Source organism: Phragmites australis, chromosome 7, assembly GCF_958298935.1.
Source record: "Phragmites australis chromosome 7, lpPhrAust1.1, whole genome shotgun sequence".
Lineage (NCBI taxonomy): Eukaryota > Viridiplantae > Streptophyta > Magnoliopsida > Poales > Poaceae > Phragmites > Phragmites australis.
Window position 1 is genome coordinate 37,696,475 of NC_084927.1, and position 15,066 is coordinate 37,711,540.

General features: G+C 47.0%; 2 protein-coding genes across 2 annotated transcripts; one reads left to right on the forward strand and one right to left on the reverse strand.

Annotated features, from left to right (window-relative positions):
* The first annotated feature begins 3,354 nt into the window (after positions 1-3,354).
* LOC133925246 (dof zinc finger protein DOF5.8-like) lies at positions 3,355-5,203 on the forward strand. The gene is made up of 2 exons (XM_062371142.1): positions 3,355-3,886; positions 3,995-5,203. The coding sequence occupies exons 1-2, from the start codon at positions 3,779-3,781 to the stop codon at positions 4,496-4,498; spliced, it is 612 nt and encodes a 203-aa protein (XP_062227126.1). The 5' UTR covers positions 3,355-3,778; the 3' UTR covers positions 4,499-5,203.
* A 3-nt stretch (positions 5,204-5,206) lies between these two features.
* On the reverse strand, positions 5,207-10,378 carry LOC133925245 (uncharacterized). Its single transcript, XM_062371141.1, has 7 exons — positions 8,826-10,378; positions 7,201-7,291; positions 6,880-7,037; positions 6,748-6,799; positions 6,521-6,603; positions 6,257-6,350; positions 5,207-6,048 (listed from the first exon to the last, which is right to left on the reverse strand). Exons 1-7 carry the CDS (start codon positions 10,161-10,163, stop codon positions 5,465-5,467), a joined length of 2,400 nt encoding a protein of 799 aa, XP_062227125.1. The 5' UTR covers positions 10,164-10,378; the 3' UTR covers positions 5,207-5,464.
* Between the last annotated feature and the right edge of the window lie 4,688 nt (positions 10,379-15,066).

Here is a 15,066-nt window from a genome sequence, read left to right on the forward strand (position 1 = left end):
ATAACTAAAATATATCTAACCCTAATTCTAAAACTAAATCTACATTCTAACATACTGTTTAGTGGCTATCCTACCAGGTTTGTAAAAAAATTCTAGATCTAGCATCTGACCTATGTCAAAACCTAGTATTAGTGGTTATCCTATCGGGTTTGTAAAAAAAAAACAGAGAAAAAATCATACATCTTTCCTCCTGTAGGGCTTCGCTGCACAATTACCCTCTCCCCCTCCCCTCCCCTCATCTCCTCTCCTCTCCTCTCCTCTTGGTTGTGTTGGTATGAAATGAGTGGTTGACGTCGGCAGGGTTGGCATGATCAGATTAAATACCCACAATATCTCGCCCATTCAGCAGGCGAGACCTTTTGGGTGGGTTTGCAACCACGGAGATCTCGCCCGTTCAGCGGGCGAGACCTAGTTCTTGCTCACTGAACGGGCGAGATGTTCATCTCTCCAATTATTTAATACACTGAGCGCTGAAACATTTCTCGCATTGATAAACGAGTGGCAATAGCCTACACATACAATTTTTTCAAACGGACATGTATTCTTAAAAATTATATATATATATCCGTGAAACATCCATCCACAGTCCCAATGTCTCCCTCCCGGATGATTTATGTGAACTCCCTAAAAAAAAAGGTCACACTATTTATCAACCGTTGTTTTTTGTTTTTTTCAAACGATCCAACGACTCACAAGCGTCTTCAACCTCCCACTTGCTTCCCATCCTCGCCTCCGTCTTCAACCGCCCACTAGCTCACAGCCATGCTCGCTACGCTACCTCTCGTCCTCCTCCACCCGGATCTGGCGATGCTTCCGCCGCTGGATCCATCGTCATGCTAACCCACCCTGCCACTAGTCCACCAGCCGTCCTCTCTCCCAAGACCTCTTCTAAGTCCAGCGAGACAAAGGAGCCCAAATCAACCCCTCTAACACCGTCAATACTGTCGCGAAATTTAGGATGCGTAAAAAAAATAAGGACGATTAATGTGAACGAACAACCTCATTTTTTTTTGGGACTTTGACGGTTGCATCTAATCAGACGATGCATATTCTCCTCTCAAAAGAGAAATGAAGATGCATATTCTCCTCTCAAAAAAGAAATTAAGATGCGTGTTCTACAACTTCATTTTCTGGACCTTGTTGGCAAGCTTCAATCAAGATCATGATTTGTCGATCGTATTCGTACGTTCTTAGCTGGTTAATTAGATGATTATCTGCTCATCTTTGACCAGCAATCGTCCTAATCATTGACCAAGGACAAGAACTAATCACGTGCTAATCCTGCACATAGTATGTGACTCCAGTATCGTGTCGTGTTGTAACACAAAAAAGGACAGGATGATCGATACATGGGGAGGCGTGCATACACGAGCAAAGACAGGCTGATATATAATCCGATTGCTCCCGTTGTTGGAGTGCAACTTGCGATTTCATAATAGACTGGTGATGATCCATATCCCCTTATCATGCAGGCGTCGCCGTCACCACAAGAATTATTGGTCAGGACACCAGACTCCCAGAGTTTTAAATAGCTGTGTATATATATATATATCATCATGTGCAGCAGTGCTGCATGTTTTGTAGGAGATTATATTCGGATAAGTTTTGTTACTCCGGTTCAACATTCGGGAGTAGTATTTGATCAAGTTCTGACCAACACCTCATAGTATCAGCAGAAGTGTGTAATCACTCCATTTCAACTCCCTTTTCAGACTAAGGCTGTGTTTGTTTGCTGCTTCTGAAACTGTTTCTGCTATTGGCAGAAGCTAGAAGTCAGAACAAACGAGGTTCTGGAGAAGCCAGAAGCCTGTTTCTGAGTAAAATGAACTAAAGCTAAGAAGCTCGCTGAGATGTGCTTCTCTGAGAAGCTATGTGCTAAGAAGCCAAAAATTTACTGTAGAAACCAACAAACTATTTCCAAAAGCAGCTTTTCAGATAAGCCAAAAGTACAGCTTTTCAGAAAAGCTCAAAAGCAGAAGCTCAAACAAACACGGCCTAAGACAGCGATGTATATACACTCGCTCGTAGCTACTTGACGTAGAAAATAATATACTCCTTCCATTCAGAAATAATATACGTACCTTTTAGGTTCGGTCTTCGAAGATGAATTTTGATTAATATTTTCTTATAAAATATATCATTTATAGTTATAAAATCTATATAGTGTGAAATTATTTTAAATTATAAATCTAGATGTATAATTTTTATACACTAAGTATTCATATAATTTGATTAAATATTAATCAAAATATACAAATATTAATTTTTTAAAAAATGCATCTACTATTTCTAAATGGTGGGAGCATGTACATGTGAATAGCAGCACTACTCGCTTTGGTAGGAGCATGTGTGGCTGCAAGATTATTGTTTTCTCATACATACTATTATTCTGTGCAGAAAAGATGGCTGGTAAGAGAACTGGGAATGCTCCACGGCTCTCAGGTCAAGGCGGCAGGTGAGGTTGACAGCCTTGCGCCGCCCGCCGGAGTTTTTAGCCGAAACTGCTGCCATTTCCCTTGTTGAGTGCTGCGCTCCTACTCGCTAGTCTTTTAGCCATGCAGTCAATGTATGGGACACATCGGTCGTCTTTCATCTAAAAAATAAGAGTCACTCGGCTTGCAACGCCGGCCGATCGGTCTGCCTCGTCACGATGGACCCAACGCGTTTCACATGCACTGCATGCGTGCTATGGTAATGTGTTGCGAGTATACGGAGTAAAGAGCACAGTAGCAACGTTGGAGAAGAAGCTTTTTACTGCCAGTACGTGGTTAAAAATCTGCATGCATGCAGCATGCAGGTAAACAGGACTTGGGAACCCAGATAGATCCTGGCCGGTTTACTAGAGGAGCTAGAGGACACAAGCATGGGGTGCAGCGAGGAGCCACATCGACGACCAAACCAGAGCAGCACAAGGTGTGCCCTCTGCTCGTAGCATTGGCCATGGCCGACGCCCCCACATGCGGACCAAAACTCGGGCTGCGACGACAAATGGAGAGTACCCGACGGCGACAGCGCTATCGAGCTTTCGCGGGGCCCAACCCGCGTAGGAAAGCCACCGACCAGGACCCACCCCCGTGTCCTTTCTCTCGCCAACCTCCACGGCGCGGGGCCCGTGGCCGATCTCTCCGGTCATTTACGCCGCCACGTACGTGATCCCTTGCCGCCCTGCCCTGGCCTTGGCCTCTTCACGCCCGCCACTGTAGTGCGAGCTGGCCGTTCCCAATGGCGGCGCAATAGGCCAGAGCACGGAATAATTGCCCGGAGCTGCAAGCATCACACTGCTCGCGAACTCTCTCGGCTCGACAGGGCCGTTTCCTCGGAAACCGCAGTGCTGAGCACGGCGCGCGATCGTTGGCGCCGACGACCGATCAGTGTAGTCGGTCACGGAAGCTAGCTAGCTTAAGCCGGAAGGAGAGCATCTGCTGCGTCAGCCGTGGGCTCCACGGCCACGCTCGTTTTTCCGGCCGCCTCTCCATACGCCATAGTGGGCGCACGCGTCTCGAGAGAACCAACCCAACATTGCCGTCCAGCTCGGACTGACTGCTACACTACGCCTTACTGCTAGGATCTACAAATAGCTTTGCCGGCGGCTACCTAGCTAGCCCTCCCGGTCATTTCCTCCTTCCCGGACCCAGAGTGACTGAGATCACGCGCCCACAGCACACAGGTCTCCAAGCTAGGTAGCTGGCCTAGCTGATTGCGACCGCCGCGGACGCACTGGCTGGTTTTAAGCCGACGACGTCCGTCCTCGGCATGCGCTGTTCTGCTCGCCCGGGAAATGGCGCCTGCAACTTCGATCCTTGCCGCCACCTCCGGCACCGCCGCCGCTTCCAAGCGTCCGGCCGATTCCGACGCTGAGCCGCTCGACTCCTCCGCCCTCCCGCAGGTCAGTGATGATGCTACTGCTAAGCATGGCGCGTATGCTCGCTTCTGCCATTTGCAAAGCTGTGAAGGAAGTGACCACTGACGCATGCGACTGTGGCTGATGTTGTAGGGTGATGAGGCTGCGCGCAAGAGCCAGCAGCCGAAGCAGCAGCTGGAGTGCCCGCGCTGCCGATCCACCAACACCAAGTTCTGCTACTACAACAACTACAGCACGGCGCAGCCGCGCCACTTCTGCCGCGCCTGCCGCCGCTACTGGACGCACGGCGGCACGCTGCGCGACGTCCCGGTCGGCGGTGCCTCCCGCCGCAGCGGGAGCAAGCGGCGCAGGGTCTCCGCCGAGCCGTCGTCCGCGTCCTCGCCGCCGCAAACGACAACGCGGGTCGAGGGCTCGTGGCCGGACCTCGCGACCAACTTCCCGTTCCTCAGTGACGGCAGCTTCTTGCCGCAGTTCGATCTCGGCGTTGCACCGGCAGCGTTTTTGTGGCCGTCGGTAGTCTCGGATTTTTATGACGGGCTCGCTCCGTGGGACGATGGAATAGGCGCCGACGGTGTGACGGGCGCGTGGGGCGACATCACCGGCCTCGAGCTCAGCTGGCCACCGCCGGGCAACTGATCAAGGCAGCCGGTCTAGCAGCGCGACCTCAGGTAGTGTCCTTCCCAGTATGTTTTGCCGAGCTAGGAATGTAACCAGCTCAATTCTCTGATGACTCCACTGTTTCTTCTCGTGCTCATTACGAAATGAAGCGGTAATTATTACTTAAATCAGTGAGCCGTGATCTGTAGCTAGAGCAAGTAACATATGTGCAGTGATTGTGACAATAAAATTACACACTTGCTAATGTTTATGTGCCTGAAACTTCGGAATCCTTCTGGTGATGGTGTGAACATGCGCCGGAGAAGAAAAAAGGCTGACGGCGAGGTTAGCGGGCAGGGTTCCAGTGGGTTCACCGAGTGCGTCCACGGGCTGGCCTGAGGGTGGTGGGCGGTGTTAGCGCGGTCGTGGATGGCGAATCCGGTGGCAGGAGAGCCGGAGACAATAGGGGGTGAGCAAACGCAAGATTTGAGCGTTGGGGGAGAAATAAAAAAAAAATAGGTGGGCGTCGGGAGATTGAAGATAGGCCGTGAGAAAAGAAGAGATTTCAGGCGGTTAAAAATTAGTATCGCCCATAAAAAATTTTCAGAACAGCATTGTGTTCTTCAGTCAAGCATGTACTATCATGCTGATAGCTAGACAACACAATGCTGAACAGCATTGATTGCTCAAGCAAAACATAAGGACAGGGAGGAATGGAAGTAAACTGCAAACGCAATTCGTGTATGTGAAAACATCTTCGTATGTCACTGTATAAGGAAAGAAGTAAAATATGAACAAATAAAGGTATTGGGTGCACAAAGCTTTGTATCAACAGTGAGAATGATAGTGTGGTTTGAAGTGAGCTCTTGAAGCATCCAACCAGACAGCGAAACAGAAGGAAAAAAAAAGAACTTTTAGTAAAAGGCCCTAGGACAACCGTTAAAGAACTAACGATATGATCTATACAGTAAATGAACCAAACAACTCTGCGTAATCACACTAGCTTTACACCTGAACTGGGAAGCCAAAATTCTGGAACACCCTGATTTCGCCTCCCCGTCCAGCAGTGACAATCACCAAGCCCCACGCTGACCGGCGCTGAACATCCATAGCTCCAATGCAAATATCGGATGAGCAGTGACCGGGACTGCTCTTGGCAGAGGGTAATTTTTCGTCAGGCCAGGATGTGGATGCTCCATCAACTGGATGTTTTCTGCCGCTTCTGCTCACACCTTCGCAAACTGGGCTCTCATTGTATCTATTATCAGCCGCATCCGAATTGTGCTCAGTGTTGTCTACAGGGACGTCTCGGCCAGAGTTCACTGCTTCATCTGCATCACTGTGTCTGCTGCTACGAGATCCAAACGAACTTCTGGCTTCAGCACCGGGCCATGTGATAGCTACAGTCACGTCATGGCAGTGGAAGTGCTCATATGAGTTGGTTACATCAACTGCACTCCTGCTCCTGCTCGGGTAGGAACTGTTGTCATGTCTCCAGACATAGACATGGGAGTCCTCACTTGCACAGATTACATATTTCCCATTCGGAGCTACAGAAGCTGAGATTTGGCTGCTCGTGTTGCGGAACCCTGATGAAAGGATTAAACATCGAGTGATTGTTAAATTCCGACACTAGCACATCACAAAGGCAAGAACTATGTTCCCCCAAGATACAAACAGAAATCAGATGTGTAGGATTACATTATTACTGTTCTTTATATTTGGTAAACAATTCACGTAATTGATCTAAAACATGAATCGTACATGATTTACGATGGCAGGAGAATGAGAAATTACCTTTAAATTTGTGAACCAATTCATCGCCATTAACAACACGGATTCTTGAATCTGCAGAAGTAATCAGAACTTCCGAGGAGCTTCCAGGAGCAAACTGTTGCATGAAACACAGATATTCAACTAAGTAATAGACACCAAGATCACATTGGAGGCATCATTAATGTATCCCTTCTAGAGTCCAAAATCACCAAAGATAAGAATGTGTCATTCTTAACCCCCACCCCCCAAAAAAAGGCTAGGAAATGCATGCTCCATGCTATGTACCTGGAAGCCAGTTATCTTCTTCTGGCCAGACTTCTTTTTCCTGATTCTTAAATCAATCTGACTTTTGTATTGAAGCTTCTTCTCTGCAATCATTAAAGAAATGCGTGGACTTATCATCTGAGGAAGCGGAACTCTCAATGTTACTATAATTTTACTGGTGTCTAACATATACAGAATCCATAGCAAAGATTGAAAAAAAATTATGTGTGAGAGCAAGAGTGTCATACCAGATGTATCGAATATATGACAGCTTCCTTTGTGAGAACCCACCAGTGCAACCTTCAAAGACCACAGAGAAATATAAGCATGTCTAGTTTTATGGTAAAAATAAATATTTAATAGAAAGAAACTACTTCAACCTGTCCATCAGGGGAATAACAAGCAGCGGTAACCATCTCATGAAGATCATTCCAATCCTCAATCTTACGATCTTGGACATTCCAGATGCGAACTTTCTCATCCAGTGATCCACTAATGAAGAAGTTATCATCTACAGGATTGAACTGGATGCAAGTCACTGCAAAAAGGTTGATTGCAAAAAAGCAAGTCAATCCTCTGGCTGGTCCAAATTCCAAACAAATACTTATAGTACTGAGGAGAAAAAGAGAATGCCCCTTTCTTTTAAGAAAAAGAAGATGCCGTAACAAATGGATAGAAATTTATCCAGCGACTAAACTCACCATAGTCTGTATGTGAGAATGTTTTCAAACAGGTACTGGTAGTAATGTCCCAGAGTTTAACCGTTTTGTCCATTGAGGATGAGAGCAAGTACTGCAAAGGAAAAGGACCGGCGAAAACTTAGTGCCTCCAAAGAGTGGAATCTTTTCTCAAGTTCAAACTAGGGTTTCCCCCTAGTTTATCCTTATTTGTTAGCAACTATGCGTGCACATTATGCTGAGTGGCCCTCATCTCTGTACCCCACTCAAACTGAAACAAGCCACGTTATTAAAAGCGCATTCAAAAGCAGAGAGGTAACAGTATCAAGCTTATGGTATTTTTCAGAGTACAAATGTGGTTCTGCATATGACACAACTAAAAAAAAACTTCCAGACCAAGCTGCAAGTGTACTGCATGAATGAATGTCAATGAAAGCTCACAGTGGACACGGAAGGCTGATTTGCTGCTCATGCATTTGAGCACTACATAGACCCAGCATATGAGGTGTTACTAGTAATGTTATGCAAATAAGTAGGGTACAATTGCAACTATAATTGATATTATCGGACACAAAGAACAACAACTACTTTTGATGGTGACAATAAGTGTAATTAAGAGCTGCAAGGCTAGCATTTGTTAAAGTAGCTTCTGCATGGCTTATCAAACCATGAATTACAATAGTATATTGTACACAGCATTTGGGATCCATGAACCACGTAGTATGTGGTAGCCATGTTTTGTCAGGACAGACATATTGAGCGTAAAGGGTTCAACAGGTCCAATATACAATACATGATTTCAAGTGTTTGCTAATTGATCATCGAGTGCCACTTTTTACAAGACCTAAAGTGTCAAAAAGAAACACACAGCAATGACCTGGGACCTTTATTATTGTTGTTGTTTTCTCATCATCTTTTTAGTGGGATCTTGTGGGTTTCATCTACCTCAACACAGTAATTGTTGTTGTTAATGACCTACTTATGGGGCAATACCCGAGTCGAACCCAATTAGGAAGATATGGTGGAAGATCAGCTAAATCCCATCACTTGAACTATATTATGTGCATCCTGAAAATCTTCCCAGATAAACTACCATAACAGTACTGCTAAAACAATCTAAAAGAAACCAACCATAGTTAATTAGTCAAAACCGTGCAACACATCTTTAGGTCCGTATTAGTATTTTTTTTCTTTACTGGACATGGAAATGGCATCACATTTTCACACATAAGCTAATGTAGTCAAAGTGCAAATCAAATTACAAGCAACAAGATAAACTCATTCAGTATCTATGCAAAAGAAGTGAATGCTTCATCAGTGCGAGAACTGTAGTTCTCAACAACCAGGTCTCCTGTTCTATTGGCAACATGCAGTGTAATACATGCTGAAACCTATGTCCAATTTCCCATGGCAACACGGCAAACATGTCTTGTTTGCAACATGGTGCATTGATTTGGTTTTTACCTATGCTGACAATCATGGTCCTTACAACCATACTAGACATCATCAGAAACGAACAAGACTATCGTTTCTGTCCTGAAGAACACGGCAGTGTGATTATTGGTTAAGATGTTTCAGGATGTACCAAAAGTACCAGTAAAAAAATGCTTGAGCAGTTGAACATTCAATAGAAGATCACAAATTCGCACCTGGGATTTGGACCATGACAGATCAAGGACATCAGCGGCATGCCCCAGGAGTGAGCAAAGAGGCTTGTCTCTGAAACCAAACACACACTCAGGCACAACTAGATGATCAGACCCCACAGACTTCCGATTGCTCTGCTTCCTCGGTCTACTCTTCTTCTCCACATAGCCCCCGTCAGCGCAGGTCGATGACAGTGCTGCAATCTCCGGTGAGCCATTCCCAACGACAGCAATAAACGGGCTACAGCCACCACCATTCTCCTTTGTCACCGAAGCTTCCCCGAGAAACTCACCCTTTCTCTCTCCCTCCGACACCTCCCACACATGGATCAGACGGTCCTCCCCAGCAGTTGCAAGGTATCGTCCATCCAAGCTGAAGTTGATGCACCACACAGAGCCCGAGTGGGCAGCCAATTCCTGCGTCATGAACAGGCCGGTGAGTTCCTTGCATGTCTTCCCGTACTGCCGTACCCGGATCCTCCCCGCATTGCGCGAGCCGGTGCCATCAAGGCTGTCATCGGTAGCAGAGCTCAGGCGCCGCGCTTCCCTCTCCTTCTTCTCCTTCTCCTTCTCCTTCTCCCCTTCCTCGGTGCTGCGGCGCCCGTACGCGACACTGCCCGCCAGGTGCCTGATGCCGCGCAGCCAGCCTCCAGGCTTCCTCCGGGGCTTGGACGCAGGGGCGGCGTGTTCTGAGGTGGACGAGGACGTGGTGGTTGTTGCCCGGCGCATGAGCTCGCACACGATTGGGGAGCGGCCAACGCAGAGCTCGAACTCCTCGAAGGTGAGCTGGCGGCCAGTACCCACCTCCCGTACCACCTCCTCATGCACCTCCCCGACCTCGAACTCCGTTCCATCGTCCAGGTTCCGGATCCGGCATTGCTCCCCGCCGCCGGCGCTGGGGTTCCGCGCCAGCGGCGGCTTCCCGAGCCCAGCGGATCTGGGCTCCTCCACAGACGCCTCCAGCAACGCCGGCCAGGGCGGAGGCGAGGAGGGGGGAGACGTGTAAGGGGACGGCGAACGCGGGGAGCGACGCGGCGAGGGAGGCGGCAGTGGCTCGGATGAGAGGCCGAGGCGTTGGAGCAGGAGGCGGCGGCGCTCCTCGACGGAGGTGGGCTCGGAGATCCAGACGTCGTACGCGGAAGAGGACGCGTGCGGAGGCGGGTGGTGGTGGTGGCGTCTGCGGCGGCGGTAGTCAGCGTCGTCGTCGGAGGCGGAGGCGGAGGAGCAGGAGGAGGAGGAGGAGAGGATCCGATCGAGCGACTCGTAGAACTCCTCCTGCTCCGCCTCCTCGCCCGCCGCCGCCGGATCCAGGTCCGGCGCCCGCGTCGCCGCCTCCGGCATTGCGACTGGGGGCTCCGGCTCCCCTTCGCCTCCGGCAGGGGCAATCACTAGGCGGGGCGGCGAGAAGCGGGGGAGGAGCCCGCCCAAATGGCGATTTATATGGGAGATTTTTGTTTCGTGTTGTTTATCGTGCCGTTGTTTGCTACTGCCGCTGCTGCGTGCGGAGGCGTCCGTCTAGTCCAGTCCAGTTGGAGGAGGGAGAGGGAAGCCGACCCAAGTCGACACCTTCGCTACTAGCGTGATTTGTTTCTCGTATTAATTAAAAGTCTTAATTTATATGGATGGAATAAGTAGGTTATGTGAAAATATATTGAAAAGTTATACTTGTTAAAAAAATAATATTTAATTAGTTGTATCTGTCTAAATAGTTTGAGCTGAATTTTTATTTAATTAATAATCGAATTTGAGATCGTAAGAGCGTTTGAGATTTGAGACTATAATTGATTGATCTTATAAAAATAATTTGTGACACTGATAAGTAAATCTGTTTGTAGAAACGGATGCTAGAGTCTGTATTTATCAAATTAGACTATAACGTACTGCATTTGTCAGACTAATTAAAACAGAACATATAAATCACTAAATATGTTTCTTTCTCAGATTAGATATATCCATCGAACCATGATGATCTCGAGCAACTAATCACACACTACGAGGTCATCTCCCTCGCTTCGGCGGGTTTGGATTTGGCACGACCTCGCTGCTCGGCCTCGGCACGTCCAGCTGAAGCTGATCCCGACAATGACAGGTAGGCCCAAGCAAAATATCTCGCTAAAAGTAGTGGATTTCCGTGTGAGATCATGCTGAGTATTCGCACACTGAAACACGCTATTTTACTTGAGTTGCTTCATGAAAAGAATTGTAGCAGCCAAACTTGAAGTCGTCATTGTAAGCTCGTTATCTAAACGTCCCGCGTTTTAGATAACGGAGTAGCATCTGGACTCCGCATAAGTTTATGCAGCTCCTCGTTACATTTAAAGTTTATAGATTAAAATAAAATAATTTAAGTCTCTATTTTAGTTTTTAAAAAAAAGCAAAATAACTAACGCAAATACTACTTAGTATATCCTCAATTTTAGCTCACGAATTTATAAAGCTCCAAATACAACCCTGAATATGATACGGCTAGATGGTCCTATCGTGATGTTGGTTGGGAGGAATGCGTGGAATAGATGACATGGCGAGGTCTGTTGAGCGGTGGGGCACAAGGACGGTAGAGAAAGGGACGCGAGAAACAGTGCGACGCGAGAGGTGTCCTTAGCTCAACTAAAAAACAAAAGTCACGTCAGCGTTTTTTGTTAGATATTTAGAACAAGACAGAAAAATTGATGTCAATGGAACATAAAAGATGATATACATGGAGGAGAGTCAAGTTCATATTGACTTTTAAACTGCTCTCTCTTCTTTTTCATTTTGAACAGAGATAGATAGATAGATAGCTGTTTGACAATGGCGACCTCTCAACCAATTGATGAACATCTGATCCCCAAATAATTAGACTGTAATCCCTTTCTTTTGAACAGAGGGGCATGCAGCTGTTTGAACTGAAATGGCAGGAGTGCTCTTGAACCGCAGGCAAACTGGACGGGAGGCTATATTTTGCGTTGCGGGCGGTACAGTTGGTGAAGTTTGGCAGGTGGATGGAAATGGCGCAGAAGCTGGCTGCTGCTGCTGCTAGCGTGCAATGCAATAATGGAGGAGCCGGAGCCGGAGCCGGAGGCACGTTGGCGATGCTTTTTATCAGCAGGTCAATGGCTAGCTGGTTGGCTTAATCCTCTGCTCAGCCCCCATGGATCTCAACTCTGATTGCAGAGGACAGCCAGGCCAGCTTTGTTAGTACCACCTCTTCTTCTTCCTAGTCCCATTTTTAATATCTTAATCCATGGCTCATGCCCACCAACCACGCGGCTGCGTGCTAATAGAAAAACAGGGAGAGCACGTTCCAGGATTTCATTTGGCTGGATTACATGTAATTTCATAGTTAGCAGGTCCTGATTAGATTCCAGCCTAGATCGTTGACATGCATATATGCCTGATCATCAGCTTCGTTCGTTCGAAATGGATGGCACATGCATCCAGTTGGTGCTAAAAGGAAGGAATTGAATCCGAAGAAGAAGATCACATCGCGCACGCCCGGGTTAGGTTATCTTAGCTGTACAGAACAAGAGTTTCACAGCAGATAATCTTGCATGATCAAACGTGGAAGCTTTGGGGACAGGACAACGAAATACTGGTGCACCTCTGCAAGGACTGCATCTTCAAAAGGGATATTTGGGCATGCGTTGCTATTTGGTATGCATTAAGAGATCGGCCAAGCTTTCGGGATTACAATACAATTAGGGCATGGTGACATCGGGCAATCAGAAGAATAGACAAAGGCACTGGGAACAAATTTAATAGGATTACAATCTATTTTTGGTAAAACATTTGGAATGAGCGAAACCAAAGAACTTTTCAGCACGAAGCACTCACATCAACTTAGGTATCATGCAAGTCGAGCGTAGCTCGATTGGTATACCCCCGTCGAGGAGCCGACCCGCCCGGACTCGAACCCGGACATATGCATGCTATCCCAGACCACCACGGTGGCACCGGTGGGGCCTTTTGTGGTCTCGCTAAGCTAAAAAAAAAGGTATCATACCAAAAGAAAGAGGACATAGATCGGGCTAGAATGATATTTAGTCATCGGCAATGTGAAGAGCTAGTTGTTGAGTACTAGTCTTTTTTGCTAGTGGTACTGAATGGGATCTCTTTACAGTCCTTCCGTCTTCCCTTTTGTCACAAGGGGACGCTCAGGGTGCTGGTTGCGTGCTATTGTATCCTTTTGTATGTATAAACCTCTTTATTTTTTTTCTTCTTTTTTCTTCTAATAAAAAATCGGCAGAGCTCCTACTATTCCTTCGGGAAAAAACATATATGCTAGCTTGGCTATCTTTGTTGACGCATGCAGCAACCGATCTTCAGGGTAGCCCCCTTTCTACCGGCTGCCACTCCTCTATAGCCTCTAAGTCTTCATTTTTTAAGAGAATAAGGAAAAGAAGCCGAGCATAAGGTGGAAAAAGAGGTGAAAGAAAAAAAAAATCAGCCCCTCTATGACTTATGTTGCGTCCGTCACCAACACATGTATCCAACCTCTTGCTGCAGTTATTTTTAGATTAATAAATATTTCATGATCCGTACCGCGTGTTAGCGTCCAAGCTAAGCACGAGACACCCTCTGATTAGCTGACACATGCACGCACGTATTCTGAGGATGACTTATGAACACGTTTACATCGCAAATGGCCATTTTAAAAATATGTTCTTGCATGTTGGAAATGGCATGCGCGTAGCTGGACATGTTTGGAGGGAGCAATTGCTGGACAGAGCTAGTTTGTGCTTGCTTTTCCGTGCCGTGGAATCAGGTAGCTATGAAGAATCTTTACTAATTGTACACTACGTAAGATTTTACTGTTGTTACGGATTAAACATGATGCTTTTAATTAGTTCCTCTTGCAAAGTAAAAAAAAGTAGCTTTTGAAATATAAGATCATGTTGTTTGGTAAAAAACCCAACCAACCTCTTTGTCCAAAAGGAAAAAAAAAGAGCCTCCGGAAAAGTCTGGTGCACATTTAGATCTCTTGCTGCCGTTTACTTTGCTGGCTGGACAAGAAAACAGATATTTGATTGTTTGCTAGCTATTTTGGTGCTTGTGCTTTCTGACTTTTTCGAGTGAGCCAAATCGGCTCTCTGTCAAAAGCAAAGCTAGCATTGCTTGGCAAGATGAGACGAGCAAAGAACCAAGCGCGCCCTACAATGCTAGACGTAACTTTAAGTGCTAAAACAAGACTGCAGCAGAAATCATGATAATCGATGACCCTTAGTTACATATTTATTGTTTAATCAACATACTAGTAACACTGTTTATAACTTATAAGTAGGCATGACCGTATGGGTTAGAACATCTACAAGAGACTTAAAAAATCTACTCACTATATCCCTGTATAGTGTCATCCCGATAGAATTCCTCCATATATTGCTTTACTATCCAATATACTCCATGTCTGTTGCCCACTCTCTATATTTTAACAGCTCTCTTTCCTATCTCACTGATAAATAGACTCACCTGTCATATCATTTCCACTTTCTCTCTTTTTCTTCTCCCTCTCCACTGTTCAGCACACAACATGCCGCTCAACATTCAGGACAATGAGGACCTCGTGCACGTCCCGTTCAAACCGGTGTAGTCCAAATCGACTTCGTGAAGTTTTGCATCTCAAGCTCTCCTCGCTCTGCAACTCAGCAGTGAGCTCTCCTCGCCCAAGCACGGTGAGGTCGAGCGCGACGCGGGTTAGCGACGCTGGGAGCACGGCAGCAGGCGGAGCCAGGGTACGGCAGGTGGCAGAGGCAAGCAAATGAACGGGTGGGGCTGGGTGTGGTTGTTGCTCATGTGAGGGCAGGGAAGGGGATGGAGACGGCGAGGACGGAGCTGCTGGTGCTCGGCGGCCACAGAGTTGCTAGTGCTTGGTAGCCGGGCGAAGGCTGGTGGACTCGGCCACAAAGAAGCCGAAGGGAGCTCCCACGGAGAAGCAAGAGGGAGCGGCTCGCGTGCCGGGGGGGGGGGTGGCAAAGGCTTCTGCATTTTTTGTCGGGGATGGGGAGCGTCGATAGGGATTCTGACTCGCTCCCGAGAAGTAGCTAGTCGATGGTCACGGATAGGGAGTCGCTAAACATGTAGAGTGGGATAGCTAATCTATTATAGCTCATTTTTCGATCCAACTCTTCAAATTTAGCTATAAGGAGTTTGATAGTTAATTTTTTGAAGATGCTCTTAGGTTGCTACCTAAGAGCAGTACAGCACAGTAGAGTAGACAGGCGTTGGCCCCAAGCCCTACCACCATTTCTCCATGGATGCATGCATGATT

Excerpts from the sequence above, each read along its gene's own strand:
- LOC133925246 (XM_062371142.1), top strand. The coding sequence starts at position 3,779 with ATGGCGCCTGCAACTTCGATCCTTGCCGCCACCTCCGGCACCGCCGCC. Across the intron at positions 3,887-3,994 it reads ACTCCTCCGCCCTCCCGCAG|GGTGATGAGGCTGCGCGCAA; the intron begins GTCAGTGATGAT and ends CTGATGTTGTAG.
- LOC133925245 (XM_062371141.1), bottom strand. The coding sequence starts at position 10,163 with ATGCCGGAGGCGGCGACGCGGGCGCCGGACCTGGATCCGGCGGCGGCG. Across the intron at positions 7,292-8,825 it reads TGTCATGGTCCAAATCCCAG|TACTTGCTCTCATCCTCAAT; the intron begins GTGCGAATTTGT and ends TTTCCTTTGCAG. Across the intron at positions 6,351-6,520 it reads AGAAGATAACTGGCTTCCAG|TTTGCTCCTGGAAGCTCCTC; the intron begins GTACATAGCATG and ends TTCATGCAACAG.